This window comes from Microcaecilia unicolor, chromosome 3, assembly GCF_901765095.1.
Source record: "Microcaecilia unicolor chromosome 3, aMicUni1.1, whole genome shotgun sequence".
NCBI lineage: Eukaryota > Metazoa > Chordata > Amphibia > Gymnophiona > Siphonopidae > Microcaecilia > Microcaecilia unicolor.
Window position 1 is genome coordinate 14,159,067 of NC_044033.1, and position 24,956 is coordinate 14,184,022.

General features: G+C 44.7%; 1 protein-coding gene across 1 annotated transcript in view; it reads left to right on the forward strand.

The window, feature by feature from the left end:
• Positions 1-24,956, forward strand: part of GLP1R (glucagon like peptide 1 receptor) — a 257,183-nt gene that overhangs the window by 113,558 nt on the left and 118,669 nt on the right. The window contains 1 exon segment of the mRNA XM_030199256.1: positions 24,396-24,499. Within this exon segment, the coding sequence (XP_030055116.1) occupies positions 24,396-24,499 (104 nt within the window).

Sequence of the window (24,956 nt, forward strand, 5' to 3'; positions counted from 1 at the left end):
AGAAGGTTTAAAAGGGAAAGAAACTCTTGAAACTTTTCAAAGGCAGCATGACGATCTTCAATATAAGATTGATTTGTTTAGATCGGATCTACAGAAGCTCAAAGTTAAGAAATTTCAAAGAGATACGAAAGATCATGAAAAAAATATTTATTCCTGGTTAGATAGAGCAGATGAAAGTACCTCGATACCCTTCGATGAAGATGAGAGAGATATTTCTGAAGATAGCTCATCCAGTGTAGAGAGGCCTTTTTTATCGAGAGGCAGAGGGAGACGAGGCAGAGGACGAGGAGGCAGATCGAGAAGAGGTGGGCGGACGGTAGATTATCCCACACAAGAGCCCATTCAACAGAGGCCAACTACTCGGTCCCGTCCTCAATAGAAGAAACTGTAGTGGTAAATTTATCAAATCATACACTATCGGAAGATGAGATTAAGTTATTATCCAAGGGTCTTTCTTTTGTTCCCGCAAAATTTGTAGATTCCTTTCAAATAAGAATGGAACTAGAAAAGTTCATAAGGAAACTGCAATTGAGAGTATTTTTTGGCGAGGAAGAAGATCAAAGACCGGATATTTCTATTGTTAAAAGAGAATCCAAATGGGTTCCTCCTGAACCACTGCATCCGGTTTTGTCTGCGTTCCGTACATTAGTGTTACAAGATTTTGAAGTTATTGAACGGAGTCCAAGAAGTAACTTCAAAAATAATTTGACAAGAAAAGAAAGGGACGCTATAGAGTCCCTAAAAAGTAACAAAGAAATTGTTATTAGAAGAGCAGACAAGGGCGGAGCTATAGTGGTCATGAATCGATCACAATATAGAGCTGAGATTTTGACTCAACTCTCAGTATCTACTGATTATTTACCTTTGCAAGTAGATCCTACATTACAGCTCCAGGAACACATTTTTAATGTTACTAAGAGAGCATATGCAGCCGGAGTCTTGACACAGAAAGAATTTCACTTTTTGAATACAATGAATCCCAAGATACCGGTTATCTATGCGCTACCTAAAATTCATAAAAGACTTGTAGATCCACCAGGCAGACCGATCATATCGAGTAGAGGCTCAATTTTAGAGCCTTTATCGATGTTCGTCGATTGTTTTTTGCAACCTTTTGTAAAAAGTGGGGCATCCTATTTAAAAGACACAACACAATTTTTACAACTATTGGATTCACACAATGGTAGAATTAACGGTATGTTGATGGCTACATTAGATGTGTCTTCTTTATATACAGTCATACCACAGGATGAAGCCTTGGAAGTAATTGAGATGTTTCTAAATGAAAGAGAACAAAGTAGGTTTCCTACCTCTTTTGTTTTAACTCTTGCTGAGCTAGCAATGAAAAAAATTTTTTTCTTTTTGAGGAGCAAATATATCAGCAAGTGTCAGGAGTAGCCATGGGTGCAAGTATGGCACCCTCTATAGCGAATTTATACATGAGAGCTTTTGAGGAGAAATTTATATATACCACTGAGCTTTATCGGTATGTAGCCCTCTGGGTTAGATTTATAGATGATATTTTTTTATTATGGACTGGTCATGAAGAACTTTTAATGCAATTTGTATCAGTTTTGAACAGTAGTCATCCACGCATTAAATTTACAGCACAGATAAATGCGATACAGATTTCATTTTTAGATGTACTTATTACTAACAACAATGGAGACATCAGTACATCTGTATTTCATAAACCCACGGATAGGAATACATTCCTTAATTATACCAGTTGTCATCCTAGATCTTTAAAAGATAATTTACCGTTCTCGCAATTTTTAAGACAACGGCGGATTTGCTCCACTGACATTGAATTTAAAAAACAATCCAAGAGATTAATGCGTAAATTAGCATTGAGGGGCTACCCTGATTATATACTTCGGAAAGCATACAATAGAGCAAGATGGAATACTAGAGAATTATTATTGACTCCAAATGTAAACGATCAGTCTGACTCTGATACATATATTACATATGTTACTCAATACAACGTGAATTCATTTGAATTAACAAAGACTTTAAAGAAACATTGGTCTTTGATTAAAACACTACCGAATTTTGAAAATATTAAATTGAGGTTAGCGTACAGTAGGAGTTCTAATCTCAAGGAACAACTTTGTCCATCTGTATTGCCTTTAACTACTTTGCTCAATAATGGACATAAAGGGCACCAGAAATGTGGAAGCTGCAGTTATTGCTCCATTATGGAAGAAACCCAGGAATTTATTAACCCTGTAGACAACAAGAAATACGTATTGAGACACAGTACGAATTGTAAAACTAGTGGAGTGATCTACAGTTTACGATGCCCATGCAACAAAATTTATATTGGGCAAACTAAAAGGTTGCTAGCAGTGAGACTGAGTGAACATAAAAGTTCTATTATAACCAATCGAATTGGTCTCCCATTGGTAACACACTGTAACATTCAACAACATTCTTTTGAAGATTTAAGATGTGTAGTACTTCAAACCATTTATCAGTCCCAGAGAGGAGGTGAATATCAAAAGCTCCTTCTACAAAACGAGCAAAAGTGGATATTTAGGTTAAGGTCTCTGCATCCGACAGGACTAAACCATCGTATAGAATGGAAACATTTTTTGTAAACACCCCCCTGGATCGTCGATGCTTTTAACAGCGTCTGACGTCAGTGAACTGTTTATAGAGAAGCCATCTTTGATTGAAAAGTTAAGCAGTAAGGAAGTGTTTAACGAAGCTGTCCTCTCAACTCGGTGAGTGTGGTAGTTCTTTATGATTTTCAGTGTTTAGATTTATAGAAGCATCCACCCTAAAGATAAGTGTGGAATTAGGTGTTTACCATAACATAATCACGGTTAATCATAAATGAATAGTTGCACAAGCAGTGGTTTTTTATGCCAGTGATGATGAAAGAGGTCATTTGACCCGTTATATCTTTTTGAATCAATTCAAGATTTAAAGGGACTTTGAGGCTTTTTCCACTGCTATTAAGTGCGGCAAGGGTCTAACCTTTTTTTGACTGCAGATCTGTAATTTTTGTTTTTGTATTATTAGTCGATCTGCGTTCGAGCACAATTATAGATATTATAGTTCATCTTTTTTAAAGACCTACAGTATAGATCATCTCCCTGAGTTTCTGAAATTACTTATGACTTTTCTTTTTTTTAAAAAACTATGTCTTACGTTTTATAGACATTGTGCTTGGGCTTTCAAGTTTGTGATTGCTCAACTTTATTATTATTATTATTATTATTATTATTATTTATTGCACTTGTATCCAGTGGTGTGCTGGAGCAGGCTCTCACAGGCTCTCGAGAGCCGTTTGTTTTTAAGAATTTTGGGAGCCGGTTCTCCATGGCTACTTTAACAAATGGATCCCAAAATGTGGGCTTGGGCCCCTCCTGAATTCTCTTTTACTTTGCTGGCGAGAGAGAGCCCCCTGTTAACAATTTACCAGCACACCCCTGCTTGTATCCCACATTTCCCCACCTGTTTGCAGGCTCAACGTGGCTTACAAAGACCTGTTATGGCATCGCCATTTCAGGGTACAAAAGATACAATTGGTGTTACAAATATAACAAGGATAACAAGACGATCTGTTCAAGTAATTATAGAAAGAAGATACTCAGAATAAGGGAGGAGTGGTGATGTACTGTAGTTAGTTATGGATTCTCGTGGTAGGCTTTGTTGAAGAGATAGGTTTTCAGAGATTTGTGAAAGTTAGTTATTTCGTTAATTGTTTTCAAGTGATTTGGCAGTGCATTCCACAACTGCGTGCTCATATAGGAAAAACTGGACGCGTGTGTCAGTCTGTATTTTAGTCCTTTGCAGCTGGGGAAGTATAGATTAAGAAAAGTGCGGACAGATCTTTTAGCGTTTCTGGGTGGGAGGTCCACGAGGTCTAACATGTATGGTGGGGCGTCTCCGTAAATGATTTTATGAACAATTGTGCAGATGTTGAACGCGATACGTTCTTTGAGTGGGAGCCAATGTAATTTTTCTCTTAGGGGTTTTGCACTTTCTGGCGTAGGCTCCTTTTCTTGTTGTTAATGTAGCTCTTTTCATTTACTATATTAAACCTAATTTGGACGCTAAAAATAGGCCTATGCTAAACGCTAAAGACACTCATACACGTTGGCGTCTTTAGTGTTTAGCGCACGCCTGTTTTTAGCATGCACTAAAAACGCCAGTACGCCTATGTAAAAGACCCTATTTGACTATTTGTAAACCACCTCAACAGCCCCCTCTAGGGTGGTATATCAGATTTTATTAAAAACTTGAACCTACGATCTCGTCAGAGGATTTCAGAATAGTGATGCAAAGTAATGTGTTATCTAAATTGGACTACTGCAATGCGTTATATTTAGGCCTTCTAGTATAAAATCTTTACAAATTGTCCAGAATGCAGCAGCTTGTATCATTACAGGGTCTTCTCATTACCAGCCTATTTGTTTTAAAAGTATTCCCATGCAACTTCCTCGAGTGTCCCCTAGTCTTTGTACTTTGGAAACGAGTAAAAAAAAAATCGATTTACTTCTACTCGTTCTACACCACTCAGGATTTTGTAGACCTCAATCATGTCTCAATCGTGGAACCAAGCACAAAAGTGAATTCCTTCGCTGGATGCAAAAACTATGAGTAATCAGTTTTGTAGTTGTTTAACTAGTTATTTCACTGATATTGCCTGGGACCTGCATAAGCTCTGGTGGCCAGTGTACTTTGATTTCGCCCCAGATATTCCGCGTTTGCGTCCAGACATGGCCTGGCACTGAGTATCCCTGGCTAATTAATTCTATCTGTGTTTAAAAAAACCTCCGACTGCCGCAGGCTGATTATCAACCGGAATAAAAACAATTCTATGAAATCAAAACAAATAACATTCACAATCTACATAAGAGCCTCAAAATCCAATTAATTACCCCAAATCCACCTATATCAAATATCAAACATATAAATGGCAAGTGACCGACTCACCTGCAAATGCGCAGTAGAGATTTCCCTCTCTGTCCCGCCCTCGCATCAAGACGTGATGACATCAGAGGGTGGAACAGAGAGGGAAACGGAGTCGGACTGTCGGACGCTGCCGCTGAAGCCTGCAAATGAACATCACGCGCACCTACCTCCACCCTCCCCCCCATCCCCGCTGCCGCTCCCGCCCCCCTCTGTATCGGGCCCCCTGCACTGACCTGACAGCGCCTCTCACCTCCGTGTGGAAGTGCTGCAGGCAGCAGCAGAGCGATCTGCTGCTGCCTGTAGCGCTTTCACACGGAGGTGAGAGGCGCTGTCAGGTCAGTGCAGGGGGCCCGGCACAGAGGGCGGCGAGGAGGGCTGCTGGAAATCTCACCCGTTTTAACAGGCTTAACGGCTAGTACTATATAAAAGTGAATGCACTCACTTGAATCCTCTCTTACTACAGCCAGAATTTTGCAGTAAAAATACATGCAAACATTTGAAAATACAAATACCTCTCTCGACCTAAGCATGCCCTGGAAATGCCTCAATGTGCCTGAAAGTATATATAGGCAATTTAAAGGTCATTCCAAAAACCACTCTACTACTAAACATTTCTAGAGCGCTACTAGGGTTACGCAGCGCTGTACAATTTCACAAAGGACAGTCCCTGCTCAAAGGAGCTTACAATCTAATAGATAAGAGTGAGACAAATATAGGACAATCAAGCCATTGTGACATCACTGATGAGGTTGGCTCTTAGGCATTGGTGGAATGAGGCATTATGACATCACAATGTCAGCTCTGGTTAAATCACTGCTTTGAGCCAAGTATAGGACAGTCAAGCCATTGTGACATCACTGATGAGGTTGGCTCTTAGGCATTGGTGGAATGAGGCATTATGACATCACAATCTCAGCTCTGGTTAAATCACTGCTATATGTAATACTACTACTACTACTTAACATTTCTAGAGCGCTACTAGGGTTACGCAGCGCTGTACAAAATAAACAAAGAAGGACGGTCCCTGCTCAAAGGAGCTTACAATCTACTCTAGCAGTAGAATAGTGTCTATATTGGATGGGGGGAAAGTCTCAACCAGCTGTGGCAAAAATTACAATCGTTCATTGCACACAGTAAAAAGTCATCATAGACTAAAAAAAAAACCCCTTCTTCGTCTATCGAGTCTCTTTGCTATCTATTATTTCGTATTATTTTTTTAATTTTTTGTTTTTTCAAGAATCGAGCATCTTCCTGCATCAAGTTTTTCCAAGTCTCATTTGAATCAAAAAAAGATAACTTTAAATGAACTTATCTTGATATTATAGACTCCAGCTTGTATAATGATTCACATGCGTTCCCAACGGTCCCGTTTCGCGTTGCTTCCTCAGGGAACCACACCGCAGAGCATCATAGCTTACGATTGCTGTTTGTGCAGCGCTGCGTACGCCTTGTAGCACTATAGAAATGTTAAATAGTAGTAGTAGTAGTAGCAGGAGAACTTACTCTCTTCTGGGTTTTTTTAGTCATAAGTACATAAGTATTGCCATACTAGGAAAGACCAAAGGTCCATCAAGCCCAGCATCCTGTTTCCAACAGTGGCCAATCCAGGTCACAAGTACCTGGCAGAAACCTAAACAATAGTAACATTCCATGTAGAACCCCAAAGAGTAGCAAGATTCTAGAATTCTAAAGAATAGCAACATTCCATGCAGAATTTCAAATCATAGCAACATTCCATTTGGAACCCCAAAGAATAGCAAGATTCCATTCAGAATCCCAAGTACATAAGTATTGCCATACTGGGAAAGACCAAAGGTCCATCAAGCTCAGCATCCTGTTTCCAACAGTGGCCAATCCAGGTCACAAGTACCTGGCAGAAACCTAAACAATAGTAACATTCCATGTAGAACCCCAAAGAGTAGCAAGATTCTAGAATTCTAAAGAATAGCAACATTCCATGCAGAATTTCAAATCATAGCAACATTCCATTTGGAACCCCAAAGAATAGCAAGATTCCATTCAGAATCCCAAGTACATACAGTAAGTTTTGCCATACTAGGAAAGACCAAAGGTCCATCAAGCCCAGCATCCTGTTTCCAACAGTGGCCAATCCAGGTCACAAGTACCTGGCAGAAACCTAAACAATAGTAACATTCCATGTAGAACCCCAAAGAGTAGCAAGATTCTAGAATTCTAAAGAATAGCAACATTCCATGCAGAATTTCAAATCGTAGCAACATTCCATTTGGAACCCCAAAGAATAGCAAGATTCCATTCAGAATCCCAAGTACATAAGTATTGCCATACTAGGAAAGACCAAAGGTCCATCAAGCCCAGCATCCTGTTTCCAACAGTGACCAATCCAGGTCACAAGTACCTGGCAGAAACCTAAACAATAGTAACATTCCATGTAGAACCCCAAAGAGTAGCAAGATTCTAGAATTCTAAAGAATAGCAACATTCCATGCAGAATTTCAAATCGTAGCAACATTCCATTTGGAACCCCAAAGAATAGCAAGATTCCATTCAGAATCCCAAGTACATAAGTATTGCCATACTGGGAAAGACCAAAGGTCCATCAAGCCCAGCATCCTATTTCCAACAGTGGCCAATCCAGGTCACAAATACCCGGCAAGATCCCAAAAAAGTACAAAACATTTTATTCTGCTTATCCCAGAAATAGTGGATTTTCCCCAAGTCCATTTAATAACGGTCTATGGACTTTTCCTTTAGGAAGCCGTCCAAACCTTTTTAAAACTCCGCTAAGCTAACTGCCTTTACCACATTCTCTGACAACGAATTCTAGAGTTTAATTACACGTTGAGTGAAGAAACATTTTCTCCGATTTGTTTTAAATTTACTACATTGTAGCTTCATCGCATGCCCCCTAGTCCTAGTATTTTTGGAAAGCGTGAACTGACGCTTCACATCTACCCGTTGAACTCCACTCATTATTTTATAGACCACTATCATATCTCATCTCAGCCGCCTTTTCTCCAAGATGAAGAGCCCTAGCCGCTTTAGCCTTTCCTCATAGGGAAGTCATCCCTTCCCCTTTATCATTTTCATCGCCCTTCTCTGCACCTTTTCTAATTCTACTATATCTTTTTTGAGATGCGGCGAACAGAATTGATGACTTTTTACTGTGTGCAGTGAATGATTGTAAATTTTGCCACAGTTGGTTGAGACTTTTCCCCCATCCAATATAGACACTATTCTACTGCGAGAGTGGTTTTTGGAATTATCAGTATCGTTAAGCAGTAACATCGATTGGTGAGGTGTGTCAATTTACAGGTCAGCCAACCAATACCAATCCGAATAGGTGACTGTGAAAATGGTTAACCAGAGGATATTGTTTTGAAGATTTTTCATAGTCTTGTATTAATTTCTTTAACCAACTAACATTATAATACTGGTAAAGCAAACTTAGTTTTTCAGAAAAACGAAAGAAATATGGCAATGATGTCACTAGGCTTGAAAATTAGGAGCTCAGTAGTCGGTGCTAATTAACCGACTAGTGGGTCCTTTTACTAAGGTGTGCTGAAAAATGGCCCGCGCTAGTGTATTGAACGCACGCTGATCCATTTTTCAGCACGCCTGTAAAAAAAGGCCTCTTTTTGGGGGGCCGAAAATGGATGTGTGGCAAAATTGACTTAGTGGTAAGGTCTCATGCATTAACCAGGCGGTAATCGCCAGTGCACGTACCCTGCCAATGACCGCCTGGTTAGCGTCGCGCATTGGAAAAATCCGCGACCTAACTAACTTTTGGTGATAATTGAAGACCAGCCTGTTCCAAAAGGCATACCACAACGATACAGCCTAAATACCAGACAACGAAACTCAAGCCTGAACTAGATAAAACCCAACTCTCAATACTTGACTACCAAAGTCTACTCTACCACAAATGACCTTTAAAGCAACACCCCTCTATCTCTATTCCAAATATGAACTCTTTATACATGACTGTTTATTCTACTATGCCAATCATGATTTCTAATGTAATACCACTTGTATCTCTCACTCCGGAAATGGCGATCGCCACGCCGGACAATGTAAGCCACATTGAGCCTGCAAATAGGTGGGAAAATGTGCGATACAAATGCAACAAATAAATAAATAAAAAGAGTGAAAGTGGGATTTGAACCTGGGTCCCTTGGTTTACAGTGTGCTGCACTAACCACTAGGCTGCCCCTCTGCTCTGCGTTGGTTTGACTTTATTTGTACCCACATTTTTAGTGTACCAAGCCCTTCACTCTGGAACGCTTTCCCACTATTTTACATCTAAAACAATCTTTTATTAAATTTAAATACGGTTTAGAAGCTTTTCTATTTAATGATGCTTTAAACAACCAGCCAGCGCTGAATATCGGCTTGGCCAGTTGTTTAAACTGGCCAAAATTTAACGGGCTATTCGTGGCATTGAATATCCGTTCTCACCCGCTGACCGTGGCAATTAGCCGGGCTGTCTCTCTCACGGTCTGATTATCAGCCCTTAGTTTGCAGATGTTCGGCGCTGAACAAACGCGGTCAGGCTCCACTCCTCCTCTGTCTTTGATCCCTTGTGCATAACCATTGATTTGGGTAACGGGCATCCCTGGTTCTGGGCAACCTACCTCCCTCTGATGCAATACACACAGTCTCTCCTTTCTGGGACCTACTTCCAACCAAGTTCTTCCTCTTGTACAATCCAGGGTCGGTCTTAGGCAGGGGCATCAGGGGTGGTCGCACAGGGCCTCGCTCTCCTAGGGGCCCCGCATCTCTGGCACGTCTGTTCTCCCGTCTCGGAACACCTCCCTGCTCAGTACCTTAATGTGCATCCACGTGTCAAGAGAGAGCATCAGGCAGTGGCAGCGATTTTCATATTTTGTCAGCTGCCGAGCCCAGAGCCTTCCTCGCTGCTGTGTCCTGCCCCCTTTTGATGTCACTTCCTGCTTCCTTAAGGGCGGGATGAAGCAGTGAGGAGGCTCTGGGCTAGGCAGCTGACAAAATATGAAAATTGCTGCCACTGTCTACCGCTTTCTACTGAAACGTGGTGGAGGAGTGGCCTAGTGGTTAGGGTGGTGGACTTTGGTCCTGGGGAACTGAGGAACTGAGTTCAATTCCCACTTCAGGCACAGGCAGCTCCTTGTGACTCTGGGCAAGTCACTTAACCCTCCATTGCCCCATGTAAGCCGCATTGAGCCTGCCATGAGTGGGAAAGCGCAGGGTACAAATGTAACAAAAATAAAATAGATACTATTGGAGATTCTACATGGAATGTTGCTACTATTGGAGATTCTACATGGAATGTTGCTGCTATTGGAGATTCTACATGGAATGTTGCTACTATTGGAGATTCTACATGGAATGATGCTATTCCACTAGCAACATTCCATGTAGAAGGCTGCACAGCCTTCTGTTTCTGTGAGTCTGACGTCCTGCACGTACGTGCAGGATGTCAGACTCGCAGAAGCCTGCGCGGCCACATTGGTGATCTGCAAGGGCCGACTTCTACAAGGAATGTTGCTAGTGGAATAGCAACATTCCATGTAGAATCTCAAATAGTAGCAACAGTGGAGGAGTGGCCTAGTGGTTAGGGTGGACTTTGGTCCTGGGGAACTGAGGAACTGAGTTCGATTCCCACTTCAGGCACAGGCAGCTCCTTGTGACTCTGGGCAAGTCACTTAACCCTCCATTGCCCCATGTAAACCGCATTGAGCCTGCCATGAGTGGGAAAGCGCAGGGTACAAATGTAACAAAAGAAAAATAGATACTATTGGAGATTCTACATGGAATGTTGCTACTATTGGAGGTTCTACATGGAATGTTGCTACTATTGGACATTCTACATGGAATGTTGCTATTCCACTAGCAACATTCCATGTAGAAGGCTGCACAGCCTTCTGTTTCTGTGAGTCTGACGTCCTGCACGTACGTGCAGGATGTCAGACTCGCAGAAGCCTGCGCGGCCACATTGGTGATCTGCAAGGGCCGACTTCTACATGGAATGTTGCTAGTGGAATAGCAACATTCCATGTAGAATCTCAAATAGTAGCAACAGTGGAGGAGTGGCCGGGTGGTGGTGGTGGACTTTGGTCCTGAGGAACTGAGTTCAATTCCCACTTCAGGCACAGGCAGCTCCTTGTGACTCTGGGCAAGTCACTTAACCCTCCATTGCCCCATGTAAGCCGCATTGAGCCTGCCATGAGTGGGAAAGCGCAGGGTACAAATGTAACAAAAATAAAATAGATACTATTGGAGATTCTACATGGAATGTTGCTGCTATTGGAGATTCTACATGGAATGTTGCTACTATTGGAGATTCTACATGGAATGATGCTATTCCATGTAGAAGGCCGTGCAGGCTTCTGTTTCTGTGAGTCTGACGTCCTGCACGTATGTGCAGGACGTCAGACTCACAGAAGCAGAAGTCAGCGCGGCCACATTGGTGATCTGCAAGGGCCGACTTCTACAAGGAATGTTGCTAGTGGAATAGCAACATTCCATGTAGAATCTCAAATAGTAGCAACAGTGGAGGAGTGGCCTAGTGGTTAGGGTGGACTTTGGTCCTGGGGAACTGAGGAACTGAGTTCGATTCCCACTTCAGGCACAGGCAGCTCCTTGTGACTCTGGGCAAGTCACTTAACCCTCCATTGCCCCATGTAAACCGCATTGAGCCTGCCATGAGTGGGAAAGCGCAGGGTACAAATGTAACAAAAGAAAAATAGATACTATTGGAGGTTCTACATGGAATGTTGCTACTATTGGACATTCTACATGGAATGTTGCTATTCCACTAGCAACATTCCATGTAGAAGGCTGCACAGCCTTCTGTTTCTGTGAGTCTGACGTCCTGCACGTACGTGCAGGATGTCAGACTCGCAGAAGCCTGCGCGGCCACATTGGTGATCTGCAAGGGCCGACTTCTACATGGAATGTTGCTAGTGGAATAGCAACATTCCATGTAGAATCTCAAATAGTAGCAACAGTGGAGGAGTGGCCGGGTGGTGGTGGTGGACTTTGGTCCTGAGGAACTGAGTTCAATTCCCACTTCAGGCACAGGCAGCTCCTTGTGACTCTGGGCAAGTCACTTAACCCTCCATTGCCCCATGTAAGCCGCATTGAGCCTGCCATGAGTGGGAAAGCGCAGGGTACAAATGTAACAAAAATAAAATAGATACTATTGGAGATTCTACATGGAATGTTGCTACTATTGGAGATTCTACATGGAATGATGCTATTCCATGTAGAAGGCCGCGCAGGCTTCTGTTTCTGTGAGTCTGACGTCCTGCACGTATGTGCAGGACGTCAGACTCACAGAAGCAGAAGTCAGCGCGGCCACATTGGTGATCTGCAAGGGCCGACTTCTACAAGGAATGTTGCTAGTGGAATAGCAACATTCCATGTAGAATCTCAAATAGTAGCAACAGTGGAGGAGTGGCCTAGTGGTTAGGGTGGACTTTGGTCCTGGGGAACTGAGGAACTGAGTTCGATTCCCACTTCAGGCACAGGCAGCTCCTTGTGACTCTGGGCAAGTCACTTAACCCTCCATTGCCCCATGTAAACCGCATTGAGCCTGCCATGAGTGGGAAAGCGCAGGGTACAAATGTAACAAAAGAAAAATAGATACTATTGGAGATTCTACATGGAATGTTGCTACTATTGGAGGTTCTACATGGAATGTTGCTACTATTGGACATTCTACATGGAATGTTGCTATTCCACTAGCAACATTCCATGTAGAAGGCTGCACAGCCTTCTGTTTCTGTGAGTCTGACGTCCTGCACGTACGTGCAGGATGTCAGACTCGCAGAAGCCTGCGCGGCCACATTGGTGATCTGCAAGGGCCGACTTCTACATGGAATGTTGCTAGTGGAATAGCAACATTCCATGTAGAATCTCAAATAGTAGCAACAGTGGAGGAGTGGCCGGGTGGTGGTGGTGGACTTTGGTCCTGAGGAACTGAGTTCAATTCCCACTTCAGGCACAGGCAGCTCCTTGTGACTCTGGGCAAGTCACTTAACCCTCCATTGCCCCATGTAAGCCGCATTGAGTCTGCCATGAGTGGGAAAGCATGGGGTACAAATGTAACAAAAAAAAAGGTATGGGGTGAGGTGGGGTTTTGAGAGCTCTAAACCTCCTTTTAAACTGATAAATTATGACTTATGGTGGGGGGTGGGGGGCAGGGGGGCGGGCACAGGCGTGGGGGGGCCTGCTGAACTGGTTAGCAATTGCTCAGACCAGCCCTGTAGTCCAGTTCCAAAATGGAGCTTCTCTCTCCATGGTCCCATCATGTTTAGGCCACCCCTCTCTTACAGAATAGCAGGCAGAGGGGCAGGTAAAACTTCTGAACTGATATACTCACTTCACAATGAGCGCAAACTGAAAAGGTTAAGGGATTCTACACGAAACAGGACATAAAAAAGGCCCCAAAGGCTGAGCCTTCACACAGATTCCACTGTGGACTCCAATTCCATACAGTACCAAACCATACCATACACTCTCTAAGGGCTCTTATTTATATAGGGCAGACAGTACCATTGCAGCCATTTCAGAGAGGGGAAGGTGCTCTAACTAGATAATATATATAAAAAAAACACGAACCATGGAGAGGTTCTATGATTGAGAAGCTTGTCCACCCTTAGAGACATAAATCACTTGCGTGTAGTCTCGCTTGGGTGAGTTAATACTCTGAGAACTCTCCACTTTCACTTATCAAATTATTTAGCTACTAGTAAAAAAAAAGGCCCGTTTCTGACTCAAATGAAATGGGCGCTAGCAAGGTTTTCCTCGGCTCCCCTGCAGCCACCCATCCAGCGCCTCTCCTCTCCCCCTGCGTCCACTGCAGCTACCCATGTCCAGCGACCCCCCTGCCTCCCCTGCAGCCACCCATGTCCAGCGACCCTCCTCTCTCCCCTGCCCCCCTCCAACCACCCATGTCCAGCGACCCTCCTCTGTCCCCCCTCCAGCCACCCATGTCCAGCGACCCTCCTCTCTCCTCTGCCCCCCCTCCAGCCACCCATGTCCAGCGACTCTCCTCTGGACATGGATCAGCTGTGAGGCATGGTTCCCCCCCCCCCCCCGGGTTCTGAAGTTGACATCATAATGGCTACGGTGATGTCAGCCTGATCTACGGAGCCTAGCAGACCAACTCGGAATGAGCCATGGTCCCAGGCAAGTCAGAACGCTGGAGGTGAGAATTATGATATAGGATTTAGCTTTGAAGTGTAGGATCAATCTTCTATCTATATGTTGACTCCATTCTATAGTTCTCTGGTTCTTTTTTGGTATTTGATGATTCTTACCAGGGATTTACTCTGGGATCATTTTTTTTTTATTAGCTGGTCTAACTAGATAATGTACACCTCCTTTGTACTCTGCCTTGGTATGGTCCTGGCGGGGCAGTGAAGGACTTTGTATATGGTAACCAGGCTGAGCAGGCTTGAAGGCTTTGACTAAAAATGTTGAAGGAATCTTTGAGTCAGTCAAAAGAATTATATAGCACAGTTGGACAAATGGTGCCCGGGCCTCCCAGAACGACATTCAGCCAGTCTGTGTGCTGAAGATTTATCTAAATATTTTGCAAATAGAGCGATTAATTTGTATGCTATGACTGCTACCTTGTTGGTCCCCCGAGACTGGTTCTTCTCATTTATCACTGTTTAGAAGGCTTCGGTGGCATTTACACATGTAAATTACTGGATTACATATGCAAATGTGTATTACTGTAAGGAGCAATTTTAGAAAATGACACTCTGGTCAATATTTAAACTCCACAGACAGCATTTTACTGTAAACAGCAGCCACAGAGTTAGCAAAATTACTCCCTCATAGCAGATGCTCTCCGAAGACAGCAGGATGGATGACGTCATTTGATTGTAACCACAGAAAGGCGATATATCAAATCTCTTCCCCTTTTCCTCGGTGTTCTTCTCAAAGTTTTTGGAAGCAGCCCACCATCTCTGCATAGGACCAGCTCAGCCTAGTATAGTGGCTGATGGGCAGCAGTGGCGTAGCCACAGGTGGGCCTCACCCAACAGTAGTACATGTCTAGCGGTAGCTGGTAGGGATCCCAAGCTTTGCCAGCAGATGACTCCCCCCCTGATGGTAATGAAAACGCTACTCTCCACGGTACCGGCACCTGCACATGCTCAGTTTTCAGCGCTTGCCTGCTGCAGACTACCAAGGTGGAAAGAAGCGTTTTCCCGCCAGCTGAGATATTTTTCTGGTCGTATTGGGGGAGGGGGGGAGAACACTTGGTGCCCACCCACTTCTTGCTTAGGCCCACCCAAAAGCTGTTGTCTGGCTACGCCCCTGATGGGCAGGGCAGGGCAGTGTGAGAACATCTGCTACAGATCAGTAACTTTGCTTTTCCTGGAGGACAAACAGGTTGATATCTCCACGCCGATGGGAATCCCTAGGAACTACTACTACTACTTAACATTTCTAAAGCGCTACTAGGGTTATGCAGCGCTGTACAATCTAAAGGACAATTATGCAGTAAATCAAATGGGGCAGTTTAGGTTTCCAGAATAGAGGTAAAGGGTTATGTGCCGAAAGCTACGTTGAAGAGGTGGGCTTTAAGTAAGGATTTGAAGATGGGCAGGGAGGGGGCTTGGCGTATGGGCTCAGGAAGTTTATTATTTTATTTTTGTTACATTTGTACCCCGCGCTTTCCCACTCATGGCAGGCTCAATGCGGCTTACATGGGGCAATGGAGGGTTAAGTGACTTGCCCAGAGTCACAAGGAGCTGCCTGTGCCGGGAATCGAACTCAGTTCCTCAGGACCAAAGTCCACCACCCTAACCACTAGGCCACTCCTCCACTCCGAGCATGGGGTGAGGCAAGGCAGAAAGGGCGGAGCCTGGAGTTGGCGGTGGTGGAGAAGGGTACTGAAAGGAGGGATTTGTCTTGAGAGCAGAGGTTACGGGCAGGAACGTAAGGGGAGATGAGGGTAGAGAGGTAAGGAGGGGCTGCAGATCGAGTGCATTTGTAGGTTAGAAGGAGAAGCTTGAACTGTATGCGGTACCTGATCGGAAGCCAGTGAAGTGACCTGAGGAGAGGGGTGATGTGAGTATATCGGTTCAGGCGGAATATAAGACGTGCAGCAGAGTTCTGAACTGATTGAAGGGTGGATAGATGGTTGAGTGGGAGGCCAGTGAGTAGTAGGTTGCAATAGTCAAGGCGAGAGGTAACGAGAGAGCGGATGAGGGTTCGGGTGGTCTGTTCAGAGAGAAACTAGGCTGTTTTAAATAAAAGAGGAAAAAGAAGAGACCTGCAACTAGCAAAGCCTAACAACCAAAAAGAGAATTGTTCTTGGGATTTTCTCTCTTTTGGGGGGGGGGGGGGGGGGAACAGAAACAAATGAGCCTAGAGGGGTGGAGTTGGATTCTAGACCCCAAATAGATTTTGAAGAACTGTCTGACCAAACTGGCTATCGTGTCAGGAATCGTGTTCTAGACAGTAGTGAGAGCTGAATGTTTGAACTGAGTGTTTGTGTCACTACTCTGTAAATTGTGCAGCTCTGGAAATTTCCTCTATGAAGGCTGATCTCAAGGGCTATCAATGCGGCCATTGCTCAGATGTTATGAGCCGTGACATGACTCTCCAAGGTCAGAGCAGCCTGGGCATAGATCGGTGCAGTGGCGTAGGAAGGGGGGGGCGGTGGGGCGGTCCGCCCTGGGTGCACGCCGCTGGGGGGGTGTCGGCTCTGCTGGTTCACTACTCTCTCTGCCCCGGAACAGGTTACTTGCTACGGCACTGGATAGGTGATTCCCAAACCTGGTCCTAGAGACACCCCAGCCAGTCAGGTTTTCAGGATATCCACAATGAATATTCATGAGAGAGATTTACATGCACTGTCTCCACTGCATGCAAATCTCTCTCATGAATATTCATGATGGGTATCCTGAAAACCTGCCTGGCTGGGGTGCCTCCAAGGTGAGGTCTGGGAACCACTGGCATAGATAAAAGAAAATGCAATCTGTGAGGCAATTAGACAGAGTCCCCCTGATAGTGAGAGAAATGGTCATTTAACCCTACCCTCTGTTTTCTATCCAATAACCAATTCCTAATCCACAGAAGGACATTGCCTCCTATCCCATGACTTTTTAATTTTCTCAGGAGTCTCTCATGAGAAACTTTGTCAAAAGCTTTCTGAAAATCCAGATATACTACATCAACTGGCTCATATCAACCTGCTCACCTTTATCCATATGTTTATTTATACTTTCAAAGGAATGAAGCAAATTGACTTCCCTTGGCTGAACCCATGCTGACTCTGTCCCATTAAACCATGTTTGTCTATGAGTTCCGTAATTTTATTCTTTATAATAGTTTTCACTATTTTCCCCAGCACTAGTCAAACTTACCGGTCTAATTTCCGTGATCACCCCTGGAACCCTTTTTTTAAAAAATCGGCGTTTCATTGGCCACCCTCCAATCTTCAGGTACTACAGATGATTTTAACAACAGGTTACAGATCACTAACAAAAGATCAGCAATTTCATGTTTGAGTTCTTTTAGTACCCTGGGGTGTATGCCATCTGGTCCAGGTGATTTATTGTGCTTTACCTTGCTCATTATTATTGTTTTCTATTTGTGAATTATAAACAGCTGTACAGAATATTGTTCCTTTTTATATTCTACTAAAGATTTAAATATAAAATCATAAATGTTCGAGGATTGTGCAGATGGGGACAGAGCCCACGGGGATGGACACAGAGCCCACAGGGATGGGAACAAACTTTGTCCCCCTGTCATTCTCTATTTATCACCTCGTGCTGCATATGCTTGAACAATGTCACTCTAAAGGAAATTTGCCAGAAACTGGAAGCAGCCCAATAATGGGCCTAATGACACAAAGAAAATTGGATGGATGTCACTAAAAAGTAACTACTGTGAGCACTCTGGAGTGCTGTTGCGGGGAAAAGGGGATAGGGGTTCTTTCAGCCGTCAGCATCCCCGGTCATTTAGCCCAGCTAGGAGAGCGGTGCGCCCTCTAGGGGCCAAACTGACAGAGAAACTACACTCCCCAGAAGCCAGTGCAGGGTCAGCTGAAGTCCCAGGAGGGGGAGGGAGGAATGACTGATTGGGAGATGAGGTCTGATCCTGGAGATGGGGAACAGCTGGTGGAGCTTGGGGAGGAGGAGGAGTTGGATTGGAATAAAGAGGAGGTGGAAGGAGAAGGGGGAGAGGAGTGTATGGAAGTGTCATGTGGAAAATAGGACTGAACTTTGTCGGAAATAATGACTGTTAAGGATAAGTTGAAGTATCTGTGCTCAAGGAGGGATTGAACTATGTGACAATAATGACTGTTAATAATAAGCTAGACTATTCGTGCTGGAGGAACTGATGCAAGTCACAGCTAATACTGTGTTTAAAGAGCTTGAACAATAAAGCCTTGGATTTTTATAAGAGCTTTGAGTGTGTTAAAGTCTCTGGAAGTGGGTGGAGAAAGAAACTAAGGGCTATACTGACCCTGACCAAGGGAGGGAGAGACTGAGTGAGAGGAAGCCAGCCTGATCCAGGAGGTGTGCAGGAGAGCTCAGCTCATGAGAAGCAGCTGAAGCTAAGCAGGAACAGTCTTGGTCCCATCTGGAAGGGTGACCCGCTTACACTACATAAAGTAATTAGACATTATAGACCAGATTCAGTAAATTGTGCAACACTAGAGAACTAGAAAGAATTGTATGTTCTGTACAGTGCAAAAAAGGGCGACAGACATAAATTCTGAACACTGACATCATTAAACTGAAAATACAAAAATGTTTCCTACCTTTATACTTTTTTTTTTGTTACATTTGTACCCTGCGCTTTCCCACTCATGGCACGCTCAATGCGGCTTACATGGGGCAATGGAGGGTTAAGTGACTTGCCCAGAGTCACAAGGAGCTGCCTGTGCCTGAAGTGGGAATCAAGCTCAGTTCCTCATGGCCGCGCAGGCTTCTGCTTCTGTGAGTCTGACGTCCTGCACGTACGTGCAGGACGTCAGACTCACAGAAGCAGAAGCCTGCGCAGCCTTCTACATGGAATGTTGCTAGTGGAATAGCAACATTCCATGTAGAATCTCCAATAGTATCTATTTTATTTTTGTTACATTTGTACCCTGCGCTTTCCCACTCATGGCAGGCTCAATGCGGCTTAAATGGGGCAATGGAGGGTTAAGTGACTTGCCCAGAGTCACAAGGAGCTGCCTGTGCCTGAAGTGGGAATCCAACTCAGTTCCCCAGGACCAAAGTCCACCACCCTAACCACTAGGCCACTCCTCCACTGTTGCTACTATTTGAGATTCTACATGGAATGTTGCTATTCCACTAGCAACATTCCATGTAGAGGTCGGCCCTTGCAGATCGCCAATGTGGCCGCACAGGCTTCTGCTTCTGTGAGTCTGACGTCCTGCATGTACGTGCAGGACGTCAGACTCGCAGAAACAGAAGCCTGCGCAGCCTTCTACATGGAATGTTGCTAGTGGAATAGCAACATTCCATGTAGAATCTCCAAGAGTAGCAACATTCCATGTAGAATCTCCAATAGTATCTCTTTTATTTTTGTTACATTTGTACCCTGCGCTTTCCCACTCATGGCAGGCTCAATGCGGCTTACATGGGACAATGGAGGGTTAAGTGACTTGCCCAGAGTCACAAGGAGCTGCCTGTGCCTGAAGTGGGAATCCAACTCAGTTCCCCAGGACCAAAGTCCACCACCCTAACCACTAGGCCACTCCTCCACTGTTGCTACTATTTGAGATTCTACATGGAATGTTGCTATTCCACTAGCAACATTCCATGTAGACGTCGGCCCTTGCAGATCGCCAATGTGGCCGCGCAGGCTTCTGCTTCTGTGAGTCTGACGTCCTGCATGTACGTGCAGGACGTCAGACTCGCAGAAACAGAAGCCTGCGCAGCCTTCTACATGGAATGTTGCTAGTGGAATAGCAACATTCCATGTAGAATCTCCAAGAGTAGCAACATTCCATGTAGAATCTCCAATAGTATCTCTTTTATTTTTGTTACATTTGTACCCTGCGCTTTCCCACTCATGGCAGGCTCAATGCGGCTTACATGGGACAATGGAGGGTTAAGTGACTTGCCCAGAGTCACAAGGAGCTGCCTGTGCCTGAAGTGGGAATTGAACTCAGTTCCCCAGGACCAAAGTCCACCACCCTAACCACTAGGCCACTCACTGAGGGGGTTACTCTTTCTCCCAAGTGGAGGGCTTACCCAGGAAAATCACTCACACAACCGATTGTCAACTTCAGCAAAAATGTTCTTTATTTTATTATTATTATTATTTATTGCATTTGTATCCCACATTTTCCCACCTTTTTGCAGACTCAATGTGGCTTACAATGTATCCTAATTGGTATATAATAGACAGGTAGATGACAATTAGTGTTACATAAAGACCACGATTAACATACTAGAAATTTAAACAAGCAGATATAGGAAAAAGACAGTTCTGATTATAGGTAAGGTGGAGATGTGTTACATTTACAATTGCTGATCTTTGTGGTAAGCCTTGTTGAAGAGGGGGGAGGGTCTTCAGAGATTTGCGAAAGTTAGTTAGTTCATAAATAGTTTTTCAAGTTGCGCGGCAATGCGTGCCATGACTGTGTACTCAGGTAAGAAAAGTTTGACGCATGCGTTAGTTTGTATTTTAGATCTTTACAGTTGGGGACGTGAAGATTGCGGAATGTGCGGGATGATCTTTTAGCGTTCCTGGGTGGCAAGTCTACCAGGTCTGACATGTAGGCTGGGGCATCTCCGTGAATGATTTTATGAACTATAGTACATATTTTCTCATACTTAATTCGGCAGTCAGCAATCAGAAGCAAAAAAAACAAGCAGAGTGCAGCTAGCAAGACAAAAAGAGAAAGATTAGAAGTAGGAGCTAGGAGCAGGGGCTTAGCCAGACACCCAATTTTGGGTGGGCCTGGGCCCAAGATGGGTGGGCAGAAGAACCTCGCCCTGTCCCACAGGTGATTTGGTCTCTCCTTCTCTCGCCTGCATGCCATCTGGTCTCTCAAACATCCCCCTATCCTGCATACCTTTTAAACAGCAGATTTTCACTGGCAGCGAGCAGCAACTAACACACACTGCTCATGTTGGCCCCACAGCCTTCCCTCTGATGTAACTTCCTGTTCCCGCATAGGCGGGAATACATCAGAGGGAAGCAGTATGTATCAGTCGCTGCTCATTGCAGGCAAAGATCTGCTAATTAAAAGGTATGCAAGGAGGGACAATTGTTGAGAGTTTTCGGCTGGTGGGACTTGGGGATCCATGCCAGCCACATCAAAGGTGTGCTGCTACTGGGTGGGCCTGAGCCCAAAGTGGGTGAGCCTGGGCCCACCCAAGCCCACCCTTGGCTACGCCACTGCCTAGGAGAAAGCTCAGCTTCCCAAATTTTCACCTAGAACTCCCTCAACCCTATGTGCTTGTTTCCCTTTTAATACTATATCTGTCCCACCCCTCCCCACAAAAGTTCCTTTCTGTCCCTGCCTCCACCTTCTGGCTGTTTGTAGTTAGCTAGCACAGTGGCATAGCCAAGGGTGGGCCCGGGTGGGCCCAGGCCCACCCACCTATGAAGTGTCTGGCAGGGATCCCCAAGCCCCAACAGCCGAAAAAACCCAACAACTGGCCTTCCTGCATACCAGCCTTCCCTCTAATGTATTCCCGCCTATGCAGAAACAGGATGTTGCATCAGAGGGAGGGCTGTGGGGCCAACATGAGCAGTGTGTATTAGTCGCTGCTCGCTGCCAGTGAAAATCTGCTGTTTAAAAGGTATGGGGGGAGGAGGATGTTTGAGAGACCATATGGCATGCAGGTGAGAGAGGGAGAGACCAAATCACTGGTGGGACATGGCGGAGGTCTTCTGCCCACCCATCTTGGGCTCAGGCCCACCCAAAATTGGGTGTCTGGCTACACCCTTAGCATATCCTGTCTCCAATGGTCAGAACTTCCCTTTCTATAACAAACGGAAGCAAGCTAAAATAGGCGTTTACAGCTATTTTCTACCATTTGCAATGCTCAGGGTGCCCCACCCTTTCTTCACAAGCAGCAGCTGCTATACTGGTCACATACGCTATTTGAGGTCATTTTTTTCTCATGTCTCTGGTATGGTTGACCACACCAGGTCTGCACTGAATCTCCTATCTGATTCTTCTTAGTTATTGGACTGACCGCCCTCTAACAATAACATAGTCTGGTGATTTTATTATTCCAATCATCTTGTTCTCAATCTTTGTTTCTGCTTTCCTCTGTCTGTGCTTGTAACTCTGTTTCCAGAGCTTCCTTTCCATTTTTGCAGTTTCTTTTCTAACCTGCTGCCCTGTCTGTTTGGTTTTGATCTTTCACATTCAGCTTTCTTCAATTTCTCTACCTCCTTCTCAAATCTATTTTGTTTTCCCTCTCTCTTCCCTTCATGTGCAGCCTATCTCCCATTTTCTTTTCCCTTCCACACATGTGCAGACTGTCTCCCCTTCCCTCCCACACATGTGCAGCCTGTCTCCCCTCTCCCTCAGGCCTAATCTCTTCTCCTACTTTCCTCCCCCACCCTTTGGGCCTCTGTCTCCACTACAATTCCTTGCATCGCCGTCAGCTTTTAAAACAGACCTTCCTCTGGCCATTACCAAGCTTTCCCTCTGCCATGTCCCTCCTGCACAGCAAAAGGAAGTTGGGTCAGAGGAAGACATCTTGGGCTGGCCAGAGGAAGGCCTATTCTAATAACTGCCAGCAACTGTAAAGTTTGAAGATCGCAGCGGACAGGAGAGAGACCCGAGGGGTGGGAGGAAGAAGATCATAGGCATCGCGAAACTTGCCGGGTTATTTAGAGGGTATTTCCAGACTCCTCCTGGCACACCAGTTAAAAATGCTGCTCTTAACCCTCTAGTCCTAGAGGTTACAGGTTCTGTATTCCTGTGTGCATCCTCTGAACACTCTAGTCCTACAGGTGGCAAGCTCTCTATCCCTATATCCATTCCCTGTAGGGACAGGCTGTCATTTGCAGCAATATAGAAAAAGTCAACAATATATATTACTAGTAAAAAAGGCCCATTTCTGACACAAATGAAACGGGCACTAGCAAGATTTTCCTTGGAGTGTGTATGTTTGAGAGAGTGTATGTGAGAGTGACTGTGTGTGAGAAAGAGAGTGAGTGTGTGTGTGTGTGTGAGAGAGAGTGAATGTGCGAGTGTGTGTGTGTGTGAGAGAGAGTGTGTCTGTGAGAGAGAGAGTGTGTGTGTGAGAATGAGAGTGTGTGCAAGTGAGTATGTGAGACACAGTGTGTGAGAGAGTGTGTTTCACACAGATACAGTGTGTGCGAGAGAGAGAGTGTGTGTGTGAGACACAGACTCTCTGTGAGACTGAGTGTATGAGACCAAGAAAGTGTGTGAGTGACTGTGTGACACATAGAAAGTGAATGTGATACAGTGTGAGACATAGAGTGTGTGAGAGACAGCGTGTGAGAGTGAGAGAGAGAAAGACATTGACTGTGAGAGTGTGTGTGACAGAGATACCTCCCCCCTCTCTCTGGTGTCAGGCCCCCCTCCCTCTCTCTGGTGTGTGAGCGTTACTGTGCAGGACGCTGAGCTCTGGCTGTGCTTCAAGGAACTGACCAATCCTATTTAATAGAATGCACCTCCAACATTCTGAAGCCCAGAAACCTCGTGTGGTTGGTCACTTCTGCTTGTGACGAACCCGGAAGTAGGTGATGTCAATTCAGGAGATGGATACAGAGAGCAGGAATGCTTCAGCCATGTAGCCAGCTTCAGAATGTTGGAGGTGCCTTTTATTATATAGGAAAGGAACTGACCAATCCTATTTAATAGAATGCACCTCCAACATTCTGAAGCCGAGAAACCTCGTGTGGTTGGTCACTTCTGCTTGTGACGAACCCGGAAGTAGGTGATGTCAATTCAGGAGATGGATACAGAGAGCAGGAATGCCTCAGCCATGCAGTCAGCTTCAGAACGTTGGAGGTGCCTTTTATTATACAGGATTACATTTCTTTGAAGGGGGTGAACAAACATGTGGATAAAGGTGAGCTGGTCAGTATTGTGTATCTGAATTTTCAAAAGGCGTTTGACAAAGTACCTCATGAAAGACTCCAGAGGGACTTGGAGAGTCATGGGATAGTGTTCTATTGTGGATTAAAAACTGGTTAAAAGATAGATAACAGAGAGTAGGATTAAATGATCAGTATTACTGTGGCTCACCTACGCTACGTTATTTCTATAACAGAACAAAATTAAATGGCATAAATATTCTGAACATTTACATGCATTCGTAAGCAGATCTTTTGTAGTCTGTTTGGGACAAACGCTGCTCCCTAAGAAACGTGTGTTGATTGCCTTTACGCTCTGAATAATCGTTACTTTTTCTGGCTCTTTTTCCTCCCCGCCTCCTGTCATTAGAAGAGAAGAAAAAGCACCGACCGCAACAGTATCCAATAATGACCTTATACCCTTTCTTCCTTCTGTGTTTCAGAAGCCGCCAGAGGAACAGCTCTTATCCCTTTCCATCATCTACACCGTTGGATACGCCCTTTCTTTCTCGGCACTTGTCATAGCAACGGTTATCTTACTTGGATTCAGGTGAGTGCGGTGTGTTTTACAAAAAAGGCAAAACTTTTCATTTAACCCTTCAGCAATATCTCTCACAAATACATCCAGCAGAATCTGCCCCTGAGACACTCCACTGCTCACCTTCCTTTCCTCCAAGCGGATTCCATTTACCACCACCCTCTGTTGCCTGTCGGTCAACCAGTTTCCAATCCAGTTTACCATTTTCGGTTCTAAAATCAGCCCTCTCGGCTTATTCAAGAGTCTTCTGTGAGGAGCCGTATCAAAGGCTTTACTGAAATCCAAGTAGATTACATCTAGTGTATGCCCTTTATTCATTTCTTTGGTCACCCATTGAGGCAGGGCTGGCCCTAGGGTTTCTAGCGCCCTCCTGCAGTCTATTAGTCGGCGCCCCTACCCATCCAGGGACGGGATCACTATGGCTCCGCCCCCACAGTAGACACACCCCTTTCACCAGCCATGGCATCAT